Source organism: Henckelia pumila, chromosome 3 (assembly GCF_033568475.1).
Source record: "Henckelia pumila isolate YLH828 chromosome 3, ASM3356847v2, whole genome shotgun sequence".
In the NCBI taxonomy this organism is placed as follows: Eukaryota; Viridiplantae; Streptophyta; class Magnoliopsida; order Lamiales; family Gesneriaceae; genus Henckelia; species Henckelia pumila.
The window spans coordinates 195,765,229-195,787,431 of record NC_133122.1 but is presented as its reverse complement, the minus strand read 5'-3'; the positions used below and the strand labels follow the sequence as shown (position 1 = coordinate 195,787,431).

At 39.2% G+C, this 22,203-nt stretch overlaps 1 protein-coding gene across 1 annotated transcript; it reads right to left on the bottom strand.

The window, feature by feature from the left end:
* Nucleotides 1–677: 677 nt before the first annotated feature.
* On the bottom strand, nucleotides 678–20,371 carry LOC140891308 (pyrophosphate--fructose 6-phosphate 1-phosphotransferase subunit beta-like). The gene is made up of 16 exons (XM_073299745.1): nucleotides 20,157–20,371; nucleotides 19,670–19,822; nucleotides 19,467–19,588; nucleotides 18,943–18,996; nucleotides 18,742–18,848; nucleotides 18,549–18,654; nucleotides 17,965–18,028; nucleotides 17,652–17,740; nucleotides 2,877–3,008; nucleotides 2,450–2,620; nucleotides 2,248–2,363; nucleotides 1,944–2,055; nucleotides 1,764–1,848; nucleotides 1,497–1,541; nucleotides 1,286–1,354; nucleotides 678–998 (listed from the first exon to the last, which is right to left on the bottom strand). The coding sequence occupies exons 1-13, from the start codon at nucleotides 20,335–20,337 to the stop codon at nucleotides 1,816–1,818; spliced, it is 1,440 nt and encodes a 479-aa protein (XP_073155846.1). The 5' UTR covers nucleotides 20,338–20,371; the 3' UTR covers nucleotides 678–998; nucleotides 1,286–1,354; nucleotides 1,497–1,541; nucleotides 1,764–1,815.
* Nucleotides 20,372–22,203: the final 1,832 nt, after the last annotated feature.

Sequence of the window (22,203 nt, the reverse complement as noted above, 5' to 3'; positions counted from 1 at the left end):
ACTACGCTAGTCAGGTAAACCACATTAGGCAAGCCCTGTGTGACAGACTAGTTCAAGAATGTGTTGGCAGGAGAATCGAACTCCTGACCTATGGCCAAGAGTTCACTTACTCCACCAACTTGAACAGCCCTTTATGGCCACTCCTCCGAATCCTTGAAATGCAAAGTAATGGTGCACATAACAAGACATTTTCAACTAGTACAATCATTTGTCTCATTTTACAACTAGGGAGGATAAGGCATCTTATGCTTTGAACTGAAAGTGGGGTACCCAAGATTTGCTCCAAGTGCTAGAGGGAATTTAAAAGCTAGAGTTTGGGACCAACCGATATCCATCCCTCTCCCCCAAATTATTTTCCATATTTTGTGGTTCAAAACCATGGACAGATGTAGAATACTTTAGTATCATAGGTATCCAAGGCGGATTGTACGGACAATCGAGATTTTAGTCCACACAAAAGTCCCTTCAAATCATCTATCATCTACCCCACAAATGTATTTATTCCATTACATGTTCGATGAACGATCTAATTTAAATTGAGAACTTGTGTCAACTCACCTATGTACATCAATTGGAAGATGAAACATCATCTAAGGTATAAACTGTTCAACCGTAGGATCGTGACTTTTCACCTTGTATGAAACTAAAGAAGCAAAATGATTGAAACATTAATTTATTTCAATTGATCGCTCGTGTTCGATTTGGGATAATTTCCGGTAATATTCCAATACAAAGGACAGAATCACAGAAACCTCCATGCCCTAAATGAACTATCGATACCAAGATATCAAATAGGAGAAAAAAGAAAGAAATAGAAGTTAAGAGCTCTGGCTGGCTACATAGATTATCTATCTCAAAAGGCCGTGACTCACGAGACAAATTTTTCGTAATATTTCACAATGAAAAACATTGAACTAGCATTTATACTTGAGCTTCTAGTTCAAGCAGTAAGCTGTGATTAACTGCATCAGATGTTGGGCCGACGAACTGAATGGGACCTGTGATATAGGAAGAAAACAGAATGTCCGTGAAATTATCAAAATGATGCAGAGAAAAAAATGAGATCTGAAGCTCTCACTGAGAAAATTAACAAAGGTTGACATCCATTGGTGAAAAATTTGCGATTATAGTAGAATTGTTTTGGGGGATCCCAAAAAAATAAAAACGAACTCCTTCATTTGTGTGCTTGGCACTTGTTTAAAGATATAAGAAAGTAGAAACTCATCCAAACAAAGGGAAGTTCAATGTTGGTCCTGTCGTCCTGAGTGGAAATAGAGACGCTTACCAGGATTCAGATATCGGTTCTTAAGAGCCCACTCTTCCCGCATAGACACAAACTTCTTGAATGGGGCACCTGAAATGAGCATCGGGTACATCAGTTCCTAACATTCCACAATCAACGTTCTTGAAATAAAAACATGAGATAATAGGTTCACACGCCAAGGGACCTATTCAAAAATTAATGGATGAAAGAGTAAGCATAAGGAAATTCTAACCTTCAAGCTCAACCATTGCTCTCTTTATCACATGTTTGAACTTACCTGCAAGGCAGGTCAAGTTTTGAGTAAAAACTCAAATCAATAACAAAAAAAATTATAAACAGCAATACTTCACATTGAAACATTCGATGTATACCTTGTGCCACAACATATGAAAAACATTTAATGTGAATTAGTAAATATAAAACCCCAACTCAGAATAGAAGATCTTCTCGTGTGAAGGAGTATGAAAATACTTTTGACACGTTGGAAAACAAAATATACCATGTCTTCTTTCGACATCCATGAGTGCAGTCAGTGCTGTTCCACCAACAGTCTATTCCGCCACTGGAGCTGCCAAGTTTCCAACCTGTGGACAAATATATTTTAGATTTTTCACGTTTGCAAATGAGTTCAGATATCCATGTTAAATATTTATTCACGTGGAAGATAGAAAATGCATACTGAGGATATCAATCTCGTTTTTCCACTTTGAAGCAACGCACCGGAGGCATAACCCAAAGCATAGCAGTATGTGGAGTCAAAATTAGAAGGCAAACCACATCTCCCTTCATATCTGAGAAGTTATATCATCAGTGATAACAAATCTCTAGCAATGATCTAATCACTCTGAAGTGGAGAAAGGCAAAGGTAAATTTGTGTGATGTCCACAAAAACAAATACAACACAGTTGACTGAAAATATATAGTGCTTATGCTAAAAAAATAACAAACACCAATAAAATGTGAGGTATGCCAATAACAAGTACCCGAAAAAGTGAGACTGGCCTTTAAATTGACCCTTGTATGAAGCACCTTTCTTCCTCACCTCCAACTCAGTTTCAACCATTTGGATAAGCATTTTCTCAGTTTCAATTTTAGCAACCTAAAGGTGTAGGATAAAGAATATTAAAAAATAGCACACTACAAGACTGTTATATGGATATATAATTAAAGAGCCAATGCATGTACCTGGACATTTCCATGTGGATCTCTCTCGAGTAATAATTGATCCTGGATAGCTAGGGGTAGGAGATCAAAGAGATGAAGAGACTCAGAGACTAGTTTCTTTTTACAAGCACCAACTTCATCTATAATGTCATGAGCCAATATTTCATTCAGTTCTGCAATGAGATGCTGAACCTGCATATTAAATATACGAAGTGAAAGGTAAGGCTATAATCGGCAAAGAAAAGATTGATCCGCACAAAAGCATAATATGCATGAAGAAATAATTCATGCTGGTGACTCGACGAAGATATTAAATATAAAAAGTGAAACAATTAAAAAGAACAATAATTTTCAGAGACAGTTTTTTCACCTCTGGAATGAACAAGTGCTTCTGGTACGTATAACAAACAATTAAAAAGATTGATAGTATTCAGAGACAGTTTTTCACCTCTGGAATGAAATCTATAAGTCCTTCCGGTATGAGTATAACACCATAGTTATAAACAAGTTCAGCACGTTTGCAGATCACATCAGCAATGTAGTCTGAGACATTTTTAAGCGTCTGTTTCTTGGCAGCAACCTGCAGTCAATATATGACTTGACACTTTCAGGAGATTTCATAGTACTGAGAGATTACAAATGACAATAGTAATAACCTCATTCATATTTCAATATGATTTTTGATATTTTGGCCTCCTCTTCATATTGGTTTAGTTGTCGTGGATAAAAATTACGGAGTATGTGAAACGACCCTAACTCTATAATTAATAAATAAATATGCGGAAATTTTTTTTTTTTTATATATACTTACTAAATAAAATATGCACATATATGCCCATACATACATGCACAGAATAAAAAGATTTAAAATAAATAAATAAATAACTTAAATAAATGACTAAAATAAATAACTTAAATAAAAATTGCATTCTTGAAATAAAATAAATATCTGAGTCAAACATTTAATTAAAAATACTGCATAAGAAAAATGATTTAAAATTTGCATGCACTGAAAATATTCAAATAAAATATTCAAAACCACAACCACTGAAAAATAATTAAAAGGTGTAACATGCTGACATAATTAAAACATGCAATGTGACTCAGACATCTATCACGGTCACGGGGTCACTGCATGTCCGCTCATATGTCCTCGCCGCCGGTAGGAGCTACATCCTCCTCTACGAACTCACCTGCACCATACCAGTGTAGTGAGCCTAGAGGCCCAACATGCTAACATAACAAGGGTTTAAAATAATTTAAAACAATTAAATATTAATACATAACATATACATGAATGAGCATGCTTAGAAATATCATAACATATCATAACTTAAATTAACTTAAATAACATAATACATAAATATTGTTGAGCAATTAATTTTCTAACATCGCATGGTTGTATCCGTAGTGTAACCTTAAATCATACATTAAATACTGATCAGCGTGGAAACCAACGTACGTGGCGGTGACGAATCACCTCTTAAATTGGCAGTAAACTGCCCTTCAATAGTTCACATATGGGGATGAATCCCCCTCAAATTGTCACACTACTTCAACTTCCAACATAAAAATATTTTATTATTGCTCAACCTTAAACATTTAATCGTACCTAAAATTATTTAATGAATGCATGTACTTAAATAAAATGTGTGTCCTTCATATATATTTAATTTAATTTCTTACTATCATATAAATATTAAAATAACTTCAATGCATAAAAATAATTAAATATATATTCCGGACACATTCAATTTCTCATGGATTGTACTGGACTGCTGGCCCTAACACTCAAGCCCAATTACTTAAATCTGGCCCATTATCATGCTTAAGCCCAATAAGATTATTCTAAGCCCAATTAAATAATTAAAGCCCATTAAAACATCCTAGGCCCAAAAAAACAACTTAATCTGGCCCAATGGGCCCGAAAGCCCAAAGACTGGCCCAATGACTTCCATGGGCCCTAAAGCCCATAAAAATTATTGGACTTACTTAATTAAATTAAATTAAATCCCAAATAATTAAAATCAACCCAAAATAATTAAATGGAGCCCAATAAAATTTTAAGATTTAATTAGGCCCATTAAACCTTTAAATAAACTTAAAAACTTAAAAATAAAAATACCCGAGCCCAACTAACTTAACCCGGACCCGGACCCAACTAACTTAACCCACTGACCTACGGACTTGACCCGGACCACCAACCCGACCCGGACCCCAAGACCCGACCCAGCAACCCACTCCAGCCCAACCCGAACCCTTCCCCCCCTTCAGCTGTTCTCGGCTGCGTGCAGCAGCCCTTCCAGGGCTGCTGCCGCTCCAGCCCGGCCACCCCTGGCCGGTCACCGCCGGCAGGACCTTCCCAAGGTCCTGCCGGTCCTAACCTGACCATGGGTCGGCTGGTTCACGGCCCTGCATGCCCCAGCCGACCCCTCTTCCCCCAAACCCTAAACTGCATCACAATGGAACCCAATCCGCATCAGTTGGCTTCCTGGGCTCGTTTGGCTCGAGCCACTCAAGCCATTCGAGTCCCGGCCATCCCCACACCTCCTAGGAACCCTGACCAGTAGCCTGGACGCAACCATGGCTAAGAAACATGAACATGGATCAATCAAGCCACACGAAAATTCTCAACTCCATGAAAGCCGAATGGTTTTTCTGAAAATCTTAAAAAATTTCGTTGCACACACAACACTCACCTATAATACTGATATGGTAAAGAAAAAGTGAATGAATACATGCCTTGCACCGAGGAAATCGATAGAGCAACGTACGTAGAACGTTTCCGGGACAACGGGACGACGAACACTCGAAGTTTCGAAGAAACTCGGCTATGAAACCTCCTTGGAGATGTCTGGCCGAAGAAGATGATGAAGATGGTGGGGTGAGGCGGCTGAGTGAAGGGAATCGGTTGTGGGGTTGGGTTAGATTAGGTTAAATTTTAATTAATAAAATAGGTTTTAGGAAATTAAAATTTAATAAAGATTTTAATATATAGAATATATAACTTAAAAACTCTAATTAAGAAAAGAAGTCTGATAACTAAAGTTAAAAATATAAAAATCCCGAAATTACAATTTAAGGAAATTTTAAAAATAATTAAAAGTCATTAAAATGGCTAAATTTGGATAAAAAATGGACTCTTAAAATTATATAAAATTAAATACTAAAAATTTTGTGGCAATAAAACTCAAAATAATATTTTTGGGCTCTAAAAATGCTCATGGAATAAATTGGCTAGAAAGTTGTCATCTCGTCCGTCCACGGTCCCGTCTACGCGATCAAAACAATTAAAATACTAAAAATCGTAAAATCACTAATTATGGGTTAAATGCTTAAAAATAAATTAAATCATGCACAAATAATTCACATAATTATTTAACCCATAAATCACAAATTTAAATAATTAAATTCCCTAATTATGCATGCAGATTTACGTATTTAAAAATACCGGGTGTTACAATTCTCCCCCTCTTAAATTGAATTTCGTCCTCGAAATTAAAGTACTTACCCGAACAACTCCGGGTAGCGAGTCCTCATGTCTGCATCGGTCTCCCAAGTAGCTTCCTCCTCTGAGTGATTTAGCCACTGGACTCTGACCATCGGTATGACCCGCGTCCTAAGCCTCCGCTCCTCCCTAGCCAAGATCCGCACTGGCCTCTCCTCATACACTAGATCTGGTGGCAACTGCAAGGGCTTGAAATCCAACACATGCGACGGGTTAGAGACATATCTCCGAAGCATGGATACATGAAAAACGTTGTGCACTGCCGCTAGCCCTGGTGGTAGAGCTAAACGGTAGGCCAACGTGCCAACTCTCTCCAAGATCTCGAATGACCCTATATACCTCGGATTAAGCTTGCCTCTCCGGCCAAAACGCACTACTCCCTTCATAGGTGACACCTTCAAGAATACGTGATCACCTACAGCAAACTCCAAATCTCGTCGTCTGGCATCTGCATAACTCTTCTGACGACTCTGAGCAGTCCTCATCCGATCTCGAATCTGAGTCACAATGTCAGCTGTCTGCTGCACAATCTCAGGACCCAGTAAAATCCGCTCACCAACCTCATCCCAATGCACAGGAGATCTGCATCTCCTCCCATACAATGCTGCATAAGGAGCCATACCTATAGACGACTGAAAACTGTTGTTATAGGTAAACTCCACTAATGGCAGTCTAGTCTCCCAAGAGCCCCGAAAATCAATTACACAAGCTCTCAGAAGATCCTCGAGAACCTGGATCACCCTCTCAGACTGACTATCTGTCTGGGGATGAAATGTTGTGCTGAACAAAAGCCTAGTCCCCAATGCTATGTGCAGACTCTTCCAAAACGCAGATGTGAATCTCGGATCTCTGTCTGACACAATAGACACTGGTATGCCATGCAGTCTAACAATCTCTGTGATGTAAAGCTCTGCATACTGTGTCAAAGAATAAGTAGTCCTCACCGGCAAGAAATGAGCTGACTTGGTGAGTCTATCCACAATCACCCAAATCGCTGTGCAACCTCTGGCACTCCTCGGTAAGCCAACCACAAAGTCCATCGTAATATTCTCCCATTTCCATTCCGGAATAGGAAGAGGTCTAAGAAGTCCTGCTGGACGCTGATGCTCTGTCTTGACTTGCTGACAAGTCAAGCACTCTGACACCACTCTCCCGATGTCACTCTTCATCCCGGGCCACCAATACAATAGCTGCAAATCTTTGTACATCTTCGTACTTCCAGGGTGAATGGAGTACGGAGATGTGTGAGCCTCTGCTAAAATCTCAGTTCTCAACTGATCGACGTTCGGTACCCACATCCTACCACGGTACTGAACGATACCATCCACCACTGTATACAAGAGGTTACCCCTAGCCTCATCTCTCTGTCTCCATCGCTGCAACTCCTCATCAGTAGACTGTCCATCCCTAATCCGATCTCGCAGAACTGGCTGCACCGTCAACACTGACAAGCTCGGTGCATGACCACTCGGATAACACTCCAAGTCAAATCTCTGAATCTCGCTCTGTAGTGGTAACTGTATGGTCAAACATGAGACCCCTGACGACTTCCGACTCAAAGCATCTGCTACTACATTAGCTTTACCCGGATGGTAGCTAATGTCACAGTCATAGTCCTTCACCAACTCCAACCATCTGCGCTGTCTCATGTTCAACTCCTTCTGTGTGAAGAAGTACTTGAGACTCTTGTGGTCTGTGAAAATCTTGCACTTCTCGCCATACAGATAGTGCCTCCAGATTTTCAAAGCGAAAACCACTGCTGCCAACTCCAAGTCATGCGTCGGATAATTCTGCTCATGAATCTTCAGCTGCCTCGACGCATACGCAATAACCTTACCACACTGCATAAGCACTGCGCCTAAACCTAGTTTAGACGCGTCGGTGTACACCACTAACTCCTCGTGTGGTACTGTCACCGCTAACACTGGTGCAGTAGTGAGTGCTTCCTTCAGCTGATTGAAGCTCCTCTGACAGTCTGAACTCCAGATAAACTTCGCATTCTTCTTGGTCAAGGAAGTCAAGGGTACTGCAATAGAGGAAAAACCCTTGATAAACTTCCTATAATACCCTGCCAAACCCAAGAAACTGCGAATCTCTGAGGCATTCTTCGGAATACCCCAATTCTGCACTGCCTCAACCTTAGACTGATCCACTGCAATCCCATCTCTCGAAATAATGTGGCCAAAAAATGCCACCTGCTCGAGCCAAAACTCGCACTTGCTGAACTTGGCATACAAACGATGCTCCCTCAAAGTCTGCAAGGCTGTCTGCAGATGCTGTCTATGCTCCTCAATGCTCCTAGAATAGATCAAGATATCATCAATAAAGACTATGATGAACTGATCTAGATACGGTTGAAAAACTCGGTTCATGAGATCCATGAAAACCGCTGGAGCATTGGTCATCCCAAATGGCATCACTAAGAACTCGTAATGCCCATATCGTGTCCTGAAAGCAGTCTTAGACACATCTGCATCTCTAACACGCAACTGACGATAACCAGATCGCAGGTCGATCTTGGAGAACACCGAAGCTCCCTGCAACTGGTCAAATAAATCCTTTATCCTCGGCAGTGGATACTTGTTCTTCACCGTGACCCTGTTGAGCTCTCGGTAATCGATGCACAGTCTCATACTGCCATCCTTCTTCTTCACAAATAACACCGGAGCTCCCCACGGAGAAAAGCTAGGACGAACAAAGCTTTTCTCTAACAACTCCTGAATCTGCTCCTTCAACTCTTTCATCTCGGTAGGAGCAAGTCTGTACGGTGCCTTAGAGATAGGCACGGTGTCTGGCACTAAGTCGATGCCGAACTCCACATCTCTCACTGATGGAATTCCTGCAACATCCTCCGGAAAGACATCAGGAAAATCACGAACCACCTCTATCTCTGATAATGATCTGCTAGATGGCGCTGAAGTCGTGACGATACTCGCTAGAAACCCCTGGCAACCCCGTCTCAACAGCTTCCTCGCCTGAATAAGAGATATCACCTGAGGAATATCACTGCTCTGAGATGCATGAAAAGTGAACGGGTCGCCTACTGTAGGTCTCACTGACACTGATCTCCGACGAAAATCAATCGAAGCTCCATTGACTGTCAACCAGTCCATACCCAAAATCAAATCGAATCCACTCAATGGCAAAATCACCACATCTGTTCGAATGGAGTGTCCCTGCAGCTCCAACTCCAGTCCTCGAATAACCTTCGAGGTAGAAATAATCTGCCCTGGCGGCATAGTAACATCATACCCACTGTCAATACTCTCAGGTGTGATGCCTACCCGCCTGATAAACTCCAGGGAGATAAACGAATGCGTAGCCCCTGAATCTAGCAACGCAAACGTGGAGTTGCCTCCAACAAGAATTCTCCCGGGCGGCCCGCAGAAAAAATTAATTTTTAATTTTAAAATTAAAATTTTAATATGTTAAAATTCTATTTTTGGTCCGATCGAAAATTGTTTTTGATTGGTCCACGAGGCGTCGGATCGAATTGTTTGAGTCCGAAAATTTTAAAATTGATTTTTGGATAAATTTGAATTTTTGGAAAATTTATAGATTTTATCCGTTAAATCAGATTTTATGAAATTAATTATTTTTGGTACAATTGATGATAAGATATGATCTTATGGAAATATTAAGTAAAATATGATTTTATGTATAAAATTGGATTTTATATGTAAAATATGATTTTATTTGATAAAAAGATAAAATATGATTTTGTATGTAAAATAAGATTTTATATATGGAATATGATTTTATCCTTTTAATTTAAATTGTCATTGCATGTTATCCAATAAATTAATTTTGAATTAAATATTATTGGATAAGGATGATCGATTGCCATGACCAATTTTGTAGGTGCATGTTAGGAATTTACATTTGTTTTTATTGTTGTTGGATTTATTAATGGGTCTGGTTTATGACCCAATATGAATTGTCATATATAATAAAAGTGGGTCTGGTTTATGGCCCGTTCCCACCCCTTAAAATGTATCCCCTACTTGTCATGGTTATTTATTGTAAATACATTAGACTTAGTGGGAGATGAAGATTTGAAGATGGAGGTGGGCCCAACAGACAATAAAGACTGAAGAAATGTAAATTGGAAGCTCAATGTAATAGAATTGCATTGCATACCTGCATATTACCTAGGATTGGACTTAGACTCGTGATTGGCAACCACGGGTCGATTAGAAATGGAATCGATCATCCTATATAATATATGATATTATAGTTGTATGTATGTTTTAGACAAAATTGTATGAATTCCGCAAGCATACAAATTTTTAAAATGATGAGACAAATTTTCAAAATTAAAATCCCTCATTTTAAATATGATTTAAAATTGATATCAAGATAAATAAAGGAAATTTAAAATTGTTTAAATGTTCCTACCTTCCATCAACGATCAATGTATGAGATGCTATCCGCGGATACGGTCCGGCTCATATTATTGGGGGGGCCCGTTCGTCGGAAAGCTGTACATTGGATCGACACATGTTGTAAGTTGGGTGGAACTCCCATGGGATCGGCTCATATTATTGGGGGATCCACATGGCGACCGTCCATCACAACTTAATATTGATGGGTCATCTTGACATGTCACAATAAACGGCGTCATATTATTGGGCCCTTATTGGACATGAGGTAAAAACGTGGAGGTTGCTTTGGAAGCAATTGGGCTCTACCTTTTGAAAATTGTGGTTGGCTGATATTATTCGGGACCATAGTTTGTCAATTGGACTTCATGTTCCCACTAAGGAAAATAGTTTCCCGTTTTCACTAGAGGGTAGTGAAATCGTTAAAATAGTGGGAGTGAGATTCATAAAATAAATTTCGCCTATTTTATGTCTTAGTAAATTAATTAAACAATCACTGATATTTGTCTGTTTCTTTTCAGTATTTCATAAAGATGAATTCGCGTAATCCACTTTTCTTTATTCTCGAACAAAATAAATTGACTGGCGCAAACTATACGAAATGGTTCCGTAAGTTGAAGATTGTCTTGACTTCGGAGAAGATGCTCTACGTGTTAGAAAAATCTCCTCCGAAGGAAGCACCAGCTGATGTAAGTCCGGAAGAGTTAGCCAAACTTGATACATGATGGGACCATGATATCAAGGCCAAATGCTATATGCAAGCCTCGATGTCTGATGAACTCCAGAGGCGATTTGAGGATACCGTGAATGCTGCTGACATTCACGTACAACTCAAGGAACTTTTTGGGGCTCAATCGAGAGCTGAAAGGTTCGCTACTGTAAAAGAGCTAATGACGTGTCGCATGCGTGAAGGGACTTCGGTCCGTGATCATGGGGTACGAGTGATTTGGCTCATACAGAAGTTGGTAACGCTTGATTTGGTGTTGGAGCATGAACTCAACGTGGACTTACTACTTCTATCTCTTCCTTCTTCGTTTGACGGATTTGTGGTGAATTTCAATATGAACAAGATAGAGGCCTCCATTGAAGAGATGGTCAATATGCTTGTAACATATGAATCCACATTAAAGAAGGATAAACCGGCTTTCTTGGTGGGCTCCTCTTCTTCTGCTAAGAAGGGGCCAAGTACAAAGGGTAAGAAACGTTCTGCCCCACCCAAGAAAATCGAACCCGAGAAGAAGTACAAGACAAAGGCTTCAAACATGGAAAAGTCCAAGGATGTTTGCCATTACTGCAAGAAGCCCGGTCATTGGAAGCGTAACTGCAAGGAATATCTAGAGCAGTTGCGAACTGCGAAGGGTATGTTCTATATTGAAATAAATGTTTCACTTAATACTACTTCTTGGGTATTGGATACCGGATGTGGATCTCACATTTGCAATGATTTGCAGGTGATGACAAGAAGTCGCAAGCTTAGAATGGGTGAGACCCAGCTGAGGCTCGGAAATGGTTCCAGAGTTGAAGCTAAAGCTGTGGGAGATGTTTATTTAATTTTGCAGAACGATTTTAAGTTACTTTTGAGAGATGTTTTATTTGTTCCAGATTTGATTAAAAACATTATTTCTATTTCTATGCTTGATAGAGATGGTTATTCTTGCAATTTTGTGAATGAGATTTGCAATATTTACAAGAATGAATGTTTGATTGGAAATGGACAACTTGAAAACGATCTATATAACTTAAAATTAAAAGACGTTCCAATAAATTATGTTGATAAACCGGCAGCAACAAACAAAAGAAAAATCGATAGTCAAAACCCGGCAAACCTTTGGCATGCTAGGCTAGGTCATATTTCCTCAAGGAGAATGAACAAGCTAGTGGGAGAGGGCATATTTGATATGTCTGATATTAACTCTCTACCTACTTGTGAATCCTACCTGAAAGGAAAAATGACTAAATCTCCTTTTAAGGGGAAACCTGAGCGTAGTCAAAATCTGTTGGATTTGATCCATACAGACGTTTGTGGTCCATTTAGAATTGGTACTCAATATGGCCACACCTACTTCATTACCTTTACTGATGATTATTCTAGGTATGGGTATTTATATTTAATGAAATATAAGTCTGAAGCATTTGAAAAGTTCAAAGAATTCAAGGCTGAAGTAGAAAACAAGCTGGGTAAAAGTATTAAAGCACTTCGATCGGATCGAGGTGGAGAATACTTGAGTACCGAGTTTTTGGACTATCTGAAAGAGAATGTGATTATCTCTCAGTGGACTCCTCCTATGACACCTCAGCTGAATGGTGTATCGGAGCATCGTAATCGAACTTTGTTGGACATGGTTCGATCCATGATGAGCTTCACTGAGCTTCCACCTTCGTTTTGGGGCTACGCGCTTGAAACGGCGGTGTTGTTGTTGAACAACGTCCACACCAAAGCAGTGGACAAAACACCATACGAGTTATGGAATGACAAAGCTCCTAATTATTCGTACTTGAGGATTTGGGGATGTCCTGCTTACGTGAAGCAGACAGTGGGAGATAAGTTGGATAGTCGATCCACCTTATGTTATTTTGTAGGGTATCCGAAGAATTCAATCGGATATTATTTCTATCATCCTGCTGAAACAAAGGTGTTTGTTTCAAGGAATGCCACCTTCTTGGAGAAGGAGTTCTTATTGGATAAGAAAGGCGAGATGATGGAACTCGAAGAAATTCAAGAAGAACCCGAAATACAAAATAATGATCCTACACCTCAGGAACCATTGATGGACACGCCTATACTTAGAAGATCCGAGAGGACTTCTAGACCTCCTATTCGATATGGTCTTCTTCTTGAAGGGGATCAAGATGAACCCGATGTTGGATGTGATCCAAGAAACTTCAAGGAAGCAATTTCTGATGCGGATTCAAATTTATGGCTTGAAGCTATGCAGTCGGAAATAGATTCAATGCATACAAACCAAGTTTGGTCTTTAGTAGATCCTCCTGATAGAATTGTTCCAATAGGGTGTAAATGGATCTAGAAGAGAAAGCTTGGGCCTGATGGTAAGGTATTGACCTACAAGGCGCGATTGGTGGCGAAAGGTTATACTCAAAGACAAGGAGTTGACTGTGATGAAACCTTTTCACCAGTTGCAATGTTCAAGTCCATAAGAATCCTTATTGCCATAGCTGCTTGGTATGACTATGAGATATGGCAAATGGATGTGAAGACTGCATTTCTTAATGGAAACATTAAGGAAGAGATCTATATGACGCAGCCTGAGGGATACACATCCATGGGAAGCGAGCATAAGGTATGCAAGCTTCAGAGATCAATCTATGGTCTAAAACAAGCATCAAGAAGTTGGAACCAAAAATTTGATGAAACAATAAAGGATTTTGGTTTCATCAAGAACCCGGAGGAACCGTGCGTGTACAAGAAAGTAGTTAAGGATGCTGTGACATTCTTAGTACTTTATGTTGATGACATCCTACTCATTGGAAATGATGTAGGGATGTTACAGTCAACAAAAATATGGTTATCAGGTAGATTCTCGATGAAGGATTTGGGTGATGCATCCTATATTCTAGGGATACAGATCTATAGAGATAGATCTAAGAGAATGATAGGACTCACTCAATCAACCTACATCGACACCATATTGAAACGGTTTTCAATGGATGGGTCCAAGAGAGGACATCTACCCATGTGTCATGGAGTTTCTCTATCCAAGTCTATGTGTCCCAAGACTGATGAAGAGATAGAGAAAATGACACATGTACCATATGCGTCAGCCATAGGTAGTATCATGTATGGGATGATATCTACCAGACCGGATGTAGCATTTGCTCTGAGTATCACGAGCAGATATCAAGCTAATCCCGGTCAAATGCATTGGAAAGCCGTGAAGGACATTCTTAAGTACTTACGAAGGACTAAGAATATGTTCATGGTATATGGAGGAAGAAAACTAAAATTGGAAGGCTATACCGACTCTAGCTTCCAAAGTGACGTGGATGACTCGAAGTCAACCTCTGGATTTGTGTTCATGCTCAATGACGGTGCTGTCTCTTGGAAGATTTCCAAGCAGGACACCACAGCGGATTCCACCACTGAGGCAGAATACATTGCAGCATCAGCTGCTGCTAAAGAGGCCGTTTGGATGAGGAATTTCGTCCAAGAGTTGGGCGTTATTCCGGAAGTTGTTGGTTCAGTCCCGGTGTACTGTGACAACACGGATGCCGTTGCTCAGGCAAAGGAACCAAGGTCTCATCAAAGATCCAAACACGTACTGAGGAAATACCACATCATCCGGGAGATCGTGGAAAGAGGAGAAATTACTGTCGAAAGAGTGGCCTCTGCAGACAATATCGCTGATCCACTTACTAAGCCCTTGCCAGGACCATTATTTGACAAACATCGCGAAGCAATGGGTCTACGTAGTATGACTAGTTGGCTATAGGGCAAGTGGGAGATTGAAAGAGTGGGTGCCCCGGTGAGCCAACTTGTGGCTAAGGGCTTTGATGACTTTTTGTATAAACAATCTTTTGTTTAATATAATTTACACTTTTATTAATGGCAATGACTTTATCTTTCTTCATATTGTTATATTATGATATACTATTGTTGTTTTGATAAAGACCTTGAATATACTATAGTGTATGTAAGATGTGGTAGTACATGAGGATGTCTATCATGAAACACATCTTATAGTCACTGTATATTCTAAACTGTTCTTAGTCGATTGAGCCGTCCGTTAATAAGGATAAGGATCGCTCGAGATTGAGACTAGCATTTGCGATGCAGAGTACCACGTTTCATTGGTATGGAACATAGAGATGTTCGAAGCATGCAAATGGATATTCATACGATTAATGATCGAACTACCCTATCCGGACTTTCCAAGTGGTTATCACTTATCGAGTGGATAAAGTCCGCGGTTTTGGTTGTACACCATTAGTCCTTACTACTTGAAACATCATTGAGACTCTATATGCTAGTACTGTGCTTTGACTCGTTTACGGATTCTATTGGGGTCATCAGGTGTCGGGATTGGGTACAGTTACAACACATATAGGAGTCGATGCTTTGTTGTCAAGGATTCACCACATACTTGCGAGTGTGGATATCCTATGCGATCTGAGGAGATATTAGTGTGACGAATCTCTGGCCAGAGTACATGATGTGTTTTAAGAAATGGTTTCTTAGTAGCACATGCGATGTCACTATTTGATCTTCAAGATGTATTGCATAGCTATCGAATCTCGAACGACTCTCGATTTACCAATGGTTGTTGATTCGATCGGGATATTTGGATGAAGGGACCGTACTGTACGCTAACCAAAATCTATTGGTTCTTGTAGGCACTATCAGTGATACCTAGGGAATCATGGGGCGATGTTGCTAGGCGCTCTTACCATGATTCGATGGGCAAGTCGGAAATTGTTGTTCCGAGTCACAAGGAGTTGTGAGCCCACGACTAGCTGTATCCCTGAACCATTGAGGGTCACACAGAGTAATGGATTTTTAATCCCCGTTGAGATAGTTAAATTTAAAGAGTTAAATTTAATGAACAAAGAAGTTGGACTTCTTATTTAAGAGTAGAGGAGTAAGATTTCCTAAAATGACATAGGGATGGGCATTTTTGGAAAACACTGAATTCGGATTCAGAAAATTTATCTTGACTCTAAAAGATGCAGAAATGGTTTCTGTGAACATTGGTAAAATTGGTTTATCAATCTGAGTCACGATGAATTTTATATTAATTTCTGAACATGCGGGCTTTGCTTGTCAGGCTTGAACTTATGACTAATGGGCCCTAAGCGTTAGCAGCCCACATTATAGATAAGTTATTGCAGTACAGAAATTACACAACAGAGGCATAATTTTCGAAATTAACTAGGGTTTTGAGACCTAGTGGCCGCCGCCCCCCTCTCCCCTCTCTGCTCGAAAAACCCAGCCTGTGAATTTTGAATTTGCAGTCTGGTTTAACGGATCAAATTCGTTAATTCTCTTCGTAGAAACTTCTAATAGATTTTCTAGTGCAATCTATCAGAGGGATTAAATCTCTGTTCGTGGACCTGATTGAAGAACAGTTCGTCCATCAGTTCCAGGGATATACAACAAGAGCAGAGTAATCTGTTGGTGTCCATAATCTCGATTCGAGATTGGAGGTAAAAATTTATAATTGTTATTTAATTTTTACACGCACAATTTAATCGTAAAGTTTTGATACCTATTATGGAATCGTTCCATATAAAATTTTAAACTTCCGCTTCACCGGGTATCAATTCTGATTGATCTGATCGCCGTTCTCCAACAACACCTCCTAGGAACCCTGACCAGCAGCCTGGACGCAACCATGGCTAAGAAACATGAACATGGATCAATCAAGCCACACGAAAATTCTCAACTCCATGAAAGCCGAATGGTTTTTCTGAAAATCTTAAAAATTTTCGTTGCACACACAAAACTCACCTATAATACTGATATGGTAAAGGAAAAGTGAATTAATACATGCCTTGCACCGAGGAAATCGATAGAGCAACGTACGTAGAACGTTTTCGGGACAACGGGACGACGAACACTCGAAGTTTCGAAGAAACTCGGCTATGAAACCTCCTTGGAGATGTCTGGCCGAAGAAGATGATGAAGATGGTGGGGTGAGGCGGCTGAGTGAAGGGAATCGGTTGTGGGGTTGGGTTAGATTAGGTTAAATTTTAATTAATAAAATAGGTTTTAGAAAATTAAAATTTAATAAAGATTTTAATATATAGAATATATAACTTAAAAACTCTAATTAAGAAAAGAAGTCTGATAACTAAAGTTAAAAATATAAAAATCCCGAAATTACAATTTAAGGGAATTTTAAAAATAATTAAAAGTCATTAAAATGGCTAAATTTGGATAAAAAATGAACTCCTAAAATTATATAAAATTAAATACTAAAAATTTTGAGGCAATAAAACTCAAAATAATATTTTTGGGCTCTAAAAATGCTCATGGAATAAATTGGCTAGAAAGTTGTCATCTCGTCCGTCCACGGTCCCGCTACGCGATCAAAACAATTAAAATACTAAAAATCGTAAAATCACTAATTATGGGTTAAATGCTTAAAAATAAATTAAATCATGCACAAATAATTCACATAATTATTTAACCCATAAATCACAAATTTAAATAATTAAATTCCCTAAATATGCATGCAGATTTACGTATTTAAAAATACCGGGTGTTACAGTATGAAATGACAACAGCAATAAAAGTTCCAAATATTATACATGCATTTTACAAATCAACGCAAAATAAAATAGTACAGGAAGGAAAACTGCAAGGAGAGAAACATACCTCTTCACCAATAAGGGTGATATTTGGATGAGTTTGCAATGCACACTCCAATGTAATGTGAGAAGCAGCACGCCCTATAAGGCGAACAACTACATGCAATAATTTCATAATCACACAAACATGTAGCCTCTCTAAGATGCAGATGAAACAAAATGATATACAGATAGAGTCATAGAGAACTCGTTTCAATTAACTAAACTAATGCTCTCGGGCCTCAGCCGAATTCTAATATTGTTTTGAATGAATTCATTAACACCAAGATGCTAGAGGTGCGAAAATTTTAATGTATCTACTATCTAGAATATGTACTTACAATGGTAGTACTTTCCAGTCGAACGAGCATCTATCATGACATTTTCAATCATCTCTGCATATATCTTTGGAAGAGAAAAAGCTATCAGCATGTTAAATATGCCACTAAAATAAATCCAACAGGTTCTTAAAAGTTCATCTAATTATTATTTTTTTAAAAAAAAAGGGAAAAAAAACTAATCATCACAGGAAATCAATTTGTGGCAAATGGCACAATACACCTGCAGAAGAAGAAAAGTTAGAATATATTATCACAAGTTGCAGACAAATGATTGATTTGCGCGCCGGGGGGTAGGGGGTGGGTGGGGTGATGGGTTGGGTGGAAGCAAGTGAGGAGATCGGTCATTATCTAATATAAAAGGACACCTCAGTCAAGAGTAAAAAATGATTTGCAAAGAATGCAAGGTCATATCAGTAATAGGAGTACGAATGGTGACTTGAGAGAATGAAGAGTTCTAAAACGCGCAATGCTATCCAAGAGGCAATAACAATCTTCAGACAATAAAGGCAATCATAAATTTAGCAGGCTGCAACTATGAGGGCCATACGAGAGAAACTATATAAACAAAAATTATGATTAATAACCTTGCATGCAGTGTCAAACCCAAAACTTGTGGGAACCTCCTTGCATTTCAGATCACCATCAATGGTCTTTGGACAACCAATGACCCTGGTTTTCAATTTTTTGCTCCTGAGAAACATTATGATAGTAGGGATATGAGAACCCGTATACTGGCCTACATATAGATCACAATGTACATCCATGTATATTCCTTACCTAAAATTTTCAGCCAGAAGACAGGCATTTGTGTTTGAATCATCTCCACCAATTACAACAAGACCATCCAGATCAAGCTTAATTGCAGTTTCTTCAGCTTGCTTAAACTGAAATAAATTTAACACACATTATGTCAGTCATAATATTTAAAATAAGGCACACCTCCGTATATTTTATAACGTGCTAGAATCAAAAGTACACCTGTTCTGGAGTTTCAATCTTGTCTCTCCCACTGCAGATCATATCAAACCCTCCCTGAAAGTAGCATTACCATTAACATGATGCATTACACATTCATCAGACTGATTGCCAGTTAAAGAATTCATATTTCATTATGTGCTTTCTGGAAAGAAAAATCTACCAATGAGAAAATGCATCACAAAAATTCTGATCAACCGAAGCAAGATAGTGATTGAGAATGAGCCTTTTGGTCATTGAATTCAATATTCACACACAAACACGCATAGGATCACATATTAAACATTAAATAAAATAGAAAAGCTAGTTTTTTGTGATAAGAAAAGTTAAGAGGATATCATAAAAACAAAGAATACCATTTAGAAAAACCACATCCAGGTAATGAACACTTTTCCATTCAAAACAATGTTTTCTCAATTGTTGAGAACATTCATTTGCCAAAACATTATAATAAAATGTAAATTTTCAGGGAAATACATGCCAAGAATGGCAACGGAATTAGAAACTCGCTTATGGATCAGACTCACCCGATTTCTGTAAGGATAGATGAAATCTGAGGTCAATGTGACATATTTGCACTTCATTATTCCAGCTGGTCCGCCCCTAAATCCATACAAGGTGCTTCCTTTGCAGTGACTCTGCAAGTAGTCTACAACCAAGATGTATGCTCAGAATACATCACTTCAAAAAATCATTTAGGATAAAAAATATGTTTTACAACTGCTCTTACCATAAATTCCAGAAATAACATTATGACCTCCAGGGGCTTGACCTCCTGACAAAACTACTCCTATCTTCAACTCCCGAATTGAACTTGAATCTCCTGGAACCAAGTTTGCTGATGGTTGTCCAAAGAGGCAAGGAAACAATTTTGCTATTTTATCTGCAACCAAGCAACCACAGATCCAACGTCACACGCATCTCTTGGCACCCTCAGGTATAGACAATAAATTGATCAATAAGATAAACTGGAAACACATAGGCATTTCCCCGGATCAAGTTAATTCCGAATTTAAGAAAATAGAAAACTAAATCCTTCCAAATCAAGTCACTCAAGTAGAAAACCAGCAAAAATTTTAGAGATCAATCACTAAATGCTGCTTCATCCTGCACTATCAATCTTAACCAGTACAGAAACCACATAAAAAAAAAAAGCATTCGCCAAAAAAATCAATCCAGCATAGACATAATCAATAAATGCTCGTATGCCTAAGTACCTGGATTCCCAGCGGCAGAGCTAGGTGGTCCGTCAACAAATGTGAAGGGGATTTTGAGGACGGATGGCAGCGGAAGCGGATGATCGAGACGGCTATTCTGCACTTCACTATAAACAGCAGCGTATCGCCTAGACGCAACAGTTTTATCACCACCATTAGAAAGCAATGCAGCAGAAGCCATCGGAAATCTAGGGTTCAACACTCCGCTGCCTACACTTCGGAATAACCATGTAGCGACCCTACCCGGATCCACTACCTAATCAGAGTGATTAGCGCAAGCAACAATAATTAAAGCGTTAAATAGCGGATAATTCCAAAGTACAACAAATCCAATCGGCAGAATACAACCGACGATAGAAACAGTGTATAATTCTTAATACAACCAAATCGAAATTAGGGTATCAGAATCCCTAACAAACTACCTCTGCACGGTAGCAACCTCAACCCTGCTGGGAACCACCGGGACCGTCCAGCCTCAGACCTGACTCGCCACATGGTGTCCCAAAACACGAAACATAAAGGTCGTGAGCGACTATGCTCAATACGGAAGCAATGATATAAATACAAATATGAGCATGCACATGACTTTAAAAATCAGGGTTAAATCACTTTACTCATGGCGCCTGGAATACACAGTACCGGGCAAGAGAGCGACTCCGCGTGGTACTCGTATATTCCCAAGACACGAATCCTCAGGAAGAATCGCCTCGACTGATGGAAACTGTCATGACTCACATCATACCCGATGCAGTCTCCGTAAAAACATATGCATGTGCTAAAAACAGTAAAACATAGCCAATACAGCACATACATCATGCATCACACACATATGTATAAATATCATGCCGGCTATCTCGGTCAGTACTTACGTACCTCTAACACTGCAGGTCAACTCCTAGCACACCCGTCTAGGTCCAAAGCCTACCAGTCTGCTCTACTGCGTCTACACATGCAAAAGTCCATGCATCACTATAAACGCTCTAAAAGCCTTAACTAAGCTATTTCATACTCCTAAATATTTTTAGGAAGCCAAATTATACCTTCGTCCGTCGTCAGCCCGTTGGTGTAGAATCGCCTCAAAACTTAGGCACACCTCCGCTACGACGCCGGGATCGCTAGGCAACTTTCGGATTCCCAATAGGATTCCTAGAACTCCGTAGATCTAAGTAAGAAGGTTCGAAAACCAGAGGAGATGAGGGAAATTGGTGCACAGAATGAGGTCTCGGATCCCTTATTTATAGACGGCGATCGGAACGTCCGATCGTGACATCGGAACGTCCGATGTCACCTCACGTGCGTAAGCAGTGACGTCATCTTGCTGACGTCGGTGATGACGCCAGCCATATCCAGATCGGAACGTCCGATCCTCCAACGGAACGTCCGATCCCGATCGGAGCTTCCGATCTGTGCTTCGGAGCTTCCGATCCACTTCGGATAATTTTAGGCAAAATTTTGTAATTAATTTCCTTAATTACCTTGATTAATTGCGGGTCACTACAAACCAAATCACGAATCTTTTGCTTCTTTGTCTATTTGTGTGTGTGTGTGTTCTTTTTCTATTTTATTTTTCTTTTTTTTTCAAGAAAAGTAAAATATCTAGTTCACGCTGTGTTGCAGCATTTCCATGTAGGTAGTACGTCTAGGCCCGGTTATAGTTTGGGCCTGAACCCATGAATATTTGGGTTGAAAAACATTTCTACATAGTTTAAACATGATGTGGACTTTACAATTTCTGAGGCACATCACTGCCGTTATTTTCAATTTTCTGGTTGTGTGTAGTTTTTTTTAATATAAATGGGCCAATTAGTTCTTGAGCATCATCCCTTTATTTCATTCCAACAAACACCATCATTTCCACCCGGCTTAAATCTATGCATAATATTAATGTTAAAAATAATATTAAAGTACAATTTTGAAGATGGTAAAGAGACATACCAACTCATTGCATAATTCATAATTATTTTCTAGTTCTCCCTTATTTTCAATTTTGTCATTCAAGTTTCGTACCTAATAATTATATCACCCAAGTTTTAGATTGTGTTCCGAT

Excerpts from the sequence above, each read along its gene's own strand:
- LOC140891308 (XM_073299745.1), bottom strand. The coding sequence starts at position 20,337 with ATGGCTTCTGCTGCATTGCTTTCTAATGGTGGTGATAAAACTGTTGCG. Across the intron at positions 19,823-20,156 it reads CTCTGCCGCTGGGAATCCAG|ATAAAATAGCAAAATTGTTT; the intron begins GTACTTAGGCAT and ends GCTTGGTTGCAG. Across the intron at positions 18,997-19,466 it reads TCTATCCTTACAGAAATCGG|GGAGGGTTTGATATGATCTG; the intron begins GTGAGTCTGATC and ends TGCTACTTTCAG.